We start from the raw sequence: 8178 nt of genomic DNA, 5'->3' as shown, positions 1-8178 counted from the left end.
ATTGAAAAGTAAAATCATGCAAATATTAAATCTAAGCAAGCAATTAAAGACATAGGCAAACATAGAAAAAGGTTTGAGTAAATTATATTTTTCGAAATGGGCAGATAGAAAGAAATCGCGATAAAACAATTAAAACGTAAAATTCACGAATAAGATTTATTACTTACCTTGATATGATGAGGAAAGAAGTAGGTACACAGTTTATAATGCTAATTAATCTAATCTAATTTTTCTTGTGTTTTTTTGCAAATTTAACTAGTGGAAAGTAAATCAAAGAAAGTCCTAATAGAAATTTCGTTTTGTCAAAATTTGACAAAAGCATTCAGACTTGAATGCTCCAAAACTGATTTTTTTCCCACAGGCCTTTAGAATTTTAAAAGTGAGAATTTTCAACTTGGGCAGTCGATAACGATCACCTTCGTTTTCTGTTGAGCTTTCTGCAAATGTAAAACATACAGAAACTGTGCGAATTAAAGAATAGAACTAAATTTTTTATATTACACCTTTAGCGTCAACAATTAGTAACCCATTGACAATTTCTCTTTGTACTAACCTTGGCAGTAAGCTCGAGCTTCCTGAAACGATCCACCCCTAGAGACCCCAAATTCATAACAGGTGCGGGCAAAAGCTGCAAGTTGCGCTTCTTCAGGTGAGTCTTTCGGTGCACATCTGTCTACCGAAAATTCTGTAAAAAACCGTTTGTTATTCACTTACTTCTACAATTTTGCGCAAAAGCAATAAACAGAAGCGACAGTTAAAAGTTCTTTTTTAGGAAAAGTATGCAAAGTTTTCAAAAGCTCATTTTTCGGACTTACAGAAATACCGGTACTTAACAAACATGACAATATACAATTTTTATGCTCCTTCAATGGTCTTCTAAAATCATCCATTACTAAGCTGGAATCAATGTGATTTTAGCCAACCTGTATATCGTGGAAGTGTAGAATAGGAATTCCGTAATTGGCTAATAACGTATAATGGAAAGTATGGTTTCGAAAGCGACAGTTTGCATTCAGTGCTTGCGTTCAAGTTCAGACCGAGCTTCCGTAATGGTTTTACGATCGGGAGTGCCGCGAAAATGCTATTAAATGGCCAACTATTAGAGGTTTCGGATCCTAAATATAACCATTTGTTAATTTTATGTTAAAACCTTGCATCCTCGGTCACATGCATCAGAAGATTGTCATCAAATCTAGCCATTTAATATATATTTTTTCAAATAATTTGCATAAGAGTCATGGAATAAGCGTTTGTTACACCGACAGATCATCGCAGATAACCCTGAACGCTTCATGATATACATTTGTGCATAAATACAAAGATTATTAACATTTAATGAACGAATTATAATAATTACAGACGAGAATAATAGTTTGGTAATTAGGCGGGCCTTGCGCAATCCAAGCTCGCTTTTTCAACGGGAATGAACACGAAATTAGCTAAGTGAAACTGTCTATTTTAGGCGTTTTTTTCAAATCCCCTCAATTAATAATCGCTGATTTAATAAAATAATACAGACAAAATTCGCGGATTACATCGGCAAATCGAATGCATTTTGTTTAAATAATCGCTCCGTGTAAAAACATTGAATGGCGGAAAAAGTTCAACAATGAACTCGAGTAGTTACTTAAACAGATTACAAGATGTTAAGCAAAAAGCGTTAAACACCCTTGTTATAAGCGCTCAAATAGCGATTATGCCAGTGAAAGTGAGTCCGATTACGAAACGAGCGCCCATCGAAGATGAAAATTTATTTAATTGCTACCGGTGAGATTTTGATGGTCAATAAACTGTTAAGCGGTTGATAAAACATTTTGATGTACCTACCATCAGGTGTGAATACTTCAACTTCACAGAGGGATAAAGATCCTTCCACTCCAACCAACTGGAGGAAGACATATTCTCCGATAAGCGGTCGGGCACAGGTGAAGGTTTTCGTTGATCCTTCATCTAAATTTGTACAGTTAAAAAAAAAGTTTAAAAAAATTAGCCTAAATTTGCAATCAGTCCTCACCTATTGTTCCAGGAAACCACGCACATAAAGGGTTTCTTTGCAGGTCGGTACTGCTATTTCCCACTCTGATTTCCAGATCTTGTAGGGGCTGATGGCCGCAGCAGCCCCTGGTGGTCACTCTCACCACTTTGACTGCGTATGGTCTGAGCAAATCCACCTGCCACCAGGGGCTCGCCTCTTTCTGAGTTTCTGAGCATTTTTTCGTTTCGTGATCGCTGCTGGTTTCACCATCGTTCGCATTAAGGGCGGTTCCGCCTCTTACTGTTGTCGATTGATTTGCAGGTTTTCGATAAGCAATGTTTACACCTGAGGAAATAACATGCACAGTTTTAATGAAATTATAAATGTTGATATTAGCAGAAGCAGAATAATTTACTGGGTTTTAAAAAAGTTTTATCTAATTTGGATTATATTTGAAAGTTATAGTTGAAAGACGCCTGAAAATAGGTGGAGTTTAATCTTCTCATTATTTCAAAGCTCGTTAAAATGCAGATTGGACCAGGTTTTGTATAGCAAACTTGAAGAGTTGGTCTATCAATACATCTTCTAAAGTGCCTTATTTTCGATAAACAGCTAAAGATATGCTTGCACAAACAAAATACTTAAAAATGTAAGTAATAATTAACACTTTAATTGTGTATGCATATACGCAATGAAGAAGTTTATTACTATTTTAATCGCAGTATTGTAAGTCAGTACGAGTTGTGCATTCAAATGACTGGTTCTCATATCATACACTTTCTATAACTGTTAGTGTCTTCAATTATTGATTTATTCATGAGTTCTGAAACTGGATGTTATTGAAAGAAAAAATAGATTTGCCCAAAATTGCAAATAGATTTGTATATATTCAGAATGTAAATATAAGTCGACGAGCTCCTGGTGTCTCTCGAGAAGGGGCTTTTTTACGTGTTGCGATATGCGGACGATATAGCCATTGTGGTGTAAAAAATGTTTCAATTTAGCCGCAAATAACACATAACCAAAAATGGAGTTGCAAAATTTTGTGACATTTATTATATCTGGAAAGCAAATCAATGTAGAAAATACATTTGTAAGGATTTTTTTATGAATTCAAAGTTTGTCACCAAAAAGCTGGTTCACACCGTAAAAATGTTTCACAATCCCTAAAATGTATGAAAATTACTAAAGAACAGTCAATATGCAATTAGAACCTTGCGAAAAATTCAAGGCCTCAATAGAAATGCTATTTCGAACGTGGTCAGTCGGTTGATGACAGTCGCTAGTTAAAGAAAACTAAAAAAAAAACACTTGAAAACCCATATAAAAATACTTCGAATGCATAGGAAAGGTTCCCAGCAAGTGCGAAATGTTGTAAAATTTTGATTATTTTTGTCTGTTTTACTTATTTGCATCTAAACCAACTTTACGCATTAAGAACAATATTTATTCCAAAGCACTAACAAAAAATATCCAAGACACCAATAAGAATGTTATTTCGAACATTTCGAATTCTTTGATAACATTTGCAACTTATGTAATATAAAAAAAGCAACAAAATAATTCAAAAAGGATTTAAATGAATAAAAAAGTTTTTCATTAATCAGTTACGAGGGTCACAATATATTTATTTATTTATCGATATTTTTACAAACACTATAATAAAATTGTAATAACAAGGATTAATGTATCTCGTATTATTTCCAAAATATCGAGCAGTCAGTAGGATTGGAATAAAATATTTTTTAGTGCGCAAATTTATCTTTCATACTAATAATTTTCTTTTTATTTTTTAAAGTGTATTTTATATCAGAGATCAGCTATTAATTGTCAATTAGATTCACTTGATTTTTTATATAATACGTAAAATTCAAACAGTGAAAGAAAGTGTATTCGTAGGACATTGTTTCGTCATAAGTTTAACACGGGTTGTTAGATTAGAAAAAGCAAAAAAAAATGCTTTTAAAATCCTTTGAAGGATCGTTGGTTTTTAGTAAACTATTTATTGGGATTGAGCAAATAGTGGTAAATCATTCAACGCCTTAAAAATATGTTTAAAAAATAGTAACGACGTTCCGATCGGTTCGGAATTTTCACTCCTTTTAATATTTGCATTGCTCAAAACACTGGGAAAATATTCAGTCAGTTAAGTTAAAAAAAAATTGTCAATTTTGAAAAATTATTGTTAAGTTTTGAAATTTAATAATCTTTTTCCAATTTCGCACTTTTACTAAAACTGCAATTGTGCATTTTAGTTCAAACAAACTCCTAAGTCTAAGTAGAATTAAGGAAAAGAACTGTAAAAACTGAACTTTTCCCAATAATTACCTAGAAAAGAATAAATACGAGCTTTTTAAAGTTCAAATGTGTTATACAAAAATGCCTTAAATGTGAAATGTAAACGAGCTTTTTAGCCTAAGTACAAACCTATTCCGGCTTATAAAGATGTTTTTTCGAGTCTAAGAAATCTTTGAGTGTTTACATTGGCTGTTAAGTTAAAACATTACATTTGAGAAGCAACAAACTTAACATGAGTCTGTTAGTTGGATCATCCAACACATAATTCAACTCATTTCATCTTGGAAGGATTTTTACTGTATACCGATCTGATTCTTTTTTGGTTCTAAACATACAGAAATAATGTCTTCAACTTTGGCCAAAATCTGTCTTGACTAATCTATTCAAATCTACACCAATCTTGCTCAGGCCCTTGATTAAACACACTTCAACATATCGATGATTCCCATAACAATAAATCATTAATAGGCGATTGAAAAAGAATCAGATTTGAATAGAAAATATTCGTGAACCATGCGATACCTTCAAGGACGTTAAAAATCCCATATTACTACAATAATACGTTTAGCTGCTTTAGTAAATGAAACTTCCCTAACCTTAAGCTGTAAAAATTGATTGAAGACCCTGAAAGTTAAGTGAAAAAGATCTGTGACCATGAATTGCCGTATTGTCTACACCATACCGTGTGGTGATTGTATGTTATAAAAACGATATAAATTATAATTATATGTTAGGCTGAGATAACATCATTGTTCCTTTAGATCTTGAATTCTCAGCGGATTTGATCATAAAGGGTTTTTATTTTCTTTGCTAGTTTTAGAAGCGTTAATCGTTTAAGTCTCACGTAGAAACTGTTGTGAGAATTGATTTAAACCCAGTTTTTCACTTCTTTCTCTGTTATTTATTCTACAGCTGATTTTTTGGTGTCAAAGTACTAAACTGTTATGCAATTATTAAATTATGCAGAAAGCTCAATAAGAGCTTGGTCTATTAAATAATGCAGTAGCTATAATTTTGCATTTTTATGCCCACCGCGGTTGTGTAATATTTACAATTATAAGATTTCCTGAGTTGGCAGTAAATGGCCGAATATTCAATATAATATTTACACACACACACAAAAGGGAGAAAACGTTTAAATTTGTTATATCGTTGGTGCCATCGGCCATTAAAATTAACTAGATTTTAATGTATTTTTAATAGCTAATTGTTATCGAATGCTGTACAGGTAAGACATCAATGCTCACGTTTAAAGGAAATTATTCTTCTTTAAGCTAGTAAATATCTAGAACAGAAGGTGATTATTTTAAAAATGCAGTTTCTACTTCAAACCTTCACGCTGTATATTTTCCAAAAAATCAAGTTTTGCAGTATAAATACGAGTTTCACTCTATTAGAATTCATTACCAAAACCATCAATTTTCCAGTAGATTTAAAATTTTTAACTTTTTGCAAAGTTAATGCCCTCTTAGCTTTTATTTTGATCATCATGTAGTTCTACAAAAATCAAATTTACTCACTGGGTTTATTGATCAAATTTGAAAATTTTGATCTCTATGGAAATCCTGTTGACAAGATTGTAGAACACATTTTAGTTTTTAGCTGGCAAAATAGCAAAAAACAATTAAAAAATTTCAAGATTGCTTTTGACTTAATGTTTTTATAAGTGTTTTAATGCGACCACGATAAAAATATTAAAAACGTGTTAGAATAATGCGCTGTAATTAAGTGTATAGTTCTAAACTATGTATTTTATAAAAATTTTGTACTTTAGCGGAACTCTAATAAGCTTAAAAGGCGATATCAGCTGAAGCTTTTTTGCTTTATTGGAAAACTTATTTTAACTTTCTGTTAGAAAACACCATAGAATAATTATGGGTGGATAGTTTCTGTGGGTTTTCGGATTTCTCTCGCGTTTGCCTAAAATACACATCATCTCTACTAATTTTGAAGCATATCATTTTATTTTTGTCACACAAAAATGTTGAGATTGATATAAGTCTATTTATATCAATTGATTGATTAATTTTACGCAATTCATCTTTATTGCATCAATATGTGTGTGTCATATGGGTATAGAACATATTGATATAAAAAAAACTGCAGAATAAGATGCCAGAAAATATTTTCATTAATAAAGCTAGTTCTAGTTCAATTTAAATATTTGAACTTTCATAATGTACAGAAAATACACCTGAGCAGCTAATGAAACTTGAGTGTAAGGAAAAGAAGGCCCATTTCTTCCTCTACTTTGGGACGAAGGAAACAGGTTGCTATCTCTCAAGGTTTCTGAGAAATTAATTTTCAAAATGTATTTTACAAGTGGCACTTTTTGCAAGAATGAGAAATCAAATTCTTTCGAATTGAATTCAGAATACAGAAATGAAGAGGATATTTGTGTGTGCTATTTAAAATACCAAAGTTGATGGCCGTAGCGCTTTTGTGAAAAAATGGGGATTTTCATTTAAGTATATCTAAGCTATTTTATACTAATGGGACACGTTGGACACGGGAATTTTATACACGTTTTATCTATCTGCTTTCGAGCTTTCGACAAACATTCAAATGTAACACTAGTTTATCTAGATTTTGTAAGTTACTAACCGCAAAAGGGCATTTCTCCTGCCCATTGACCGGAAGACGAGCAGGAAATCTGCGAGTTTCCAAAAGTTTCGTACCCTTCATCACATCTGTAGCTTGCAGTGGTACCTGGTACTAAGCTGGAGGAGCTTAGCGTTAATTTTGCATTCAACGGTATAGGCGGATGACCACATCGTACATCTGAAACAAATAAAACGCCTATTACAGCAACATTGACCTGGTCTATTTTCATAAATTATCAATGGAACAACGTTAAAGGAAAGTTGTCAGTGTTGGATGTCGTGTTTTGAAAAAAATTGCATGCTAGCTTGAACTGGCAGACCGTTAAATGCAATATGGGTGACCGAAATGGGGCCAGTGGATGTTTGAAAATTTTTCTGCTTCAAACGTTTGCTGGTTTCATTCAGAAATAATCCTTATTGATGCACAGAAAGAGTCTACAGGAAAAACGCGGAATTAAACCAAAGACCATTGAAATTCACTTAATATGAAACTCACACGGCTTTAAATCGGCACTTTCACTTGGTTATTAACTAAAAACGCAGACACTTTGGTTTTGTATGCAAAGCACTACATAGTAGAAAGTGTTATTAGGACATAACATGATAAAACTCGACTTTTGTATGCAGTCTCTTTTTTTGCTTAATGGGAAAGTGTGGCTAATGTAAAATTGATAATATTTTGCCGGTAATGAAATGAAAAAATTTGCAAGTTGTGATTAATGAGAAAGAATGGAACAAAAATCGTTTTTATAGCAAATTTAAAACAGATGATCACTTTTCCAATTGCAGTCTCTTTCCAGCTGATAGTGCTTGGCATTCGCTCAAGTGGAAAATGTGGAGCCACTATTGAAGATTTCTACTGATTAGAAACCTTGAAATACGTATGAGCATGCAGTGAAAATTGATGCTTAGCATGATATCATATTCAGAATCATGAACTAATAAATCAGCTTTCTTCCAATCAACCACATGGTTGCGATGATTAAAATAATCATTGGACTGTGTTAGATTAGAGATTTTCTTCGCCAAGCGTTGGTTTTCTAGGTCTTCTGCAACTAATTACTGTCTTTCTGCAAGCTAAAGACAGAAATACCTGCTCCAACCACCTTAACATCTTGGGTAACATTTCCTGAAAGTTTCGGCCTTGACAAGCGATATTGTTACACTATGGTATAAAATGCCAATAATAAAACATTAAGAACCGCGCCCAGGCAACCTTCATGTTTTGTTAGTTTTAAATATCTCGGGTTAATCTGAGTATCAGCTTTATTAATGCCACTTAGCTATGAAACCGGCATAGAT

General features: G+C 32.8%; 1 protein-coding gene across 1 annotated transcript; it reads right to left on the bottom strand.

Moving 5' to 3' along the window:
• Window positions 1–526: 526 nt before the first annotated feature.
• On the bottom strand, window positions 527–7127 carry LOC125505657 (fucolectin-like). The gene is made up of 4 exons (XM_048669902.1): window positions 6878–7127; window positions 2015–2320; window positions 1828–1950; window positions 527–685 (listed from the first exon to the last, which is right to left on the bottom strand). Exons 1-4 carry the CDS (start codon window positions 7104–7106, stop codon window positions 549–551), a joined length of 795 nt encoding a protein of 264 aa, XP_048525859.1. The 5' UTR covers window positions 7107–7127; the 3' UTR covers window positions 527–548.
• Between the last annotated feature and the right edge of the window lie 1051 nt (window positions 7128–8178).

This window comes from Dendroctonus ponderosae, unplaced genomic scaffold (assembly GCF_020466585.1).
Source record: "Dendroctonus ponderosae isolate FM_Combo_2020 unplaced genomic scaffold, Dpon_F_20191213v2 Dpon_F_20191213_9, whole genome shotgun sequence".
In the NCBI taxonomy this organism is placed as follows: domain Eukaryota; kingdom Metazoa; phylum Arthropoda; class Insecta; order Coleoptera; family Curculionidae; genus Dendroctonus; species Dendroctonus ponderosae.
Note: the sequence above shows the minus strand (reverse complement) of the source record. Positions and strands in the feature narration are given on the sequence as shown.

What these genes read in the sequence shown, in the direction of transcription:
- LOC125505657 (XM_048669902.1), bottom strand. Translation starts at nt 7,106, where the DNA reads ATGAAAATAGACCAGGTCAATGTTGCTGTAATAGGCGTTTTATTTGTT. An exon ending in AGGAGAAATGCCCTTTTGCG is followed by an intron (nt 2,321 to 6,877) that starts GTTAGTAACTTA and finishes TTATTTCCTCAG; the next exon opens with GTGTAAACATTGCTTATCGA. An exon ending in TGAAGTATTCACACCTGATG is followed by an intron (nt 686 to 1,827) that starts GTAGGTACATCA and finishes GGTTTTTTACAG; the next exon opens with AATTTTCGGTAGACAGATGT.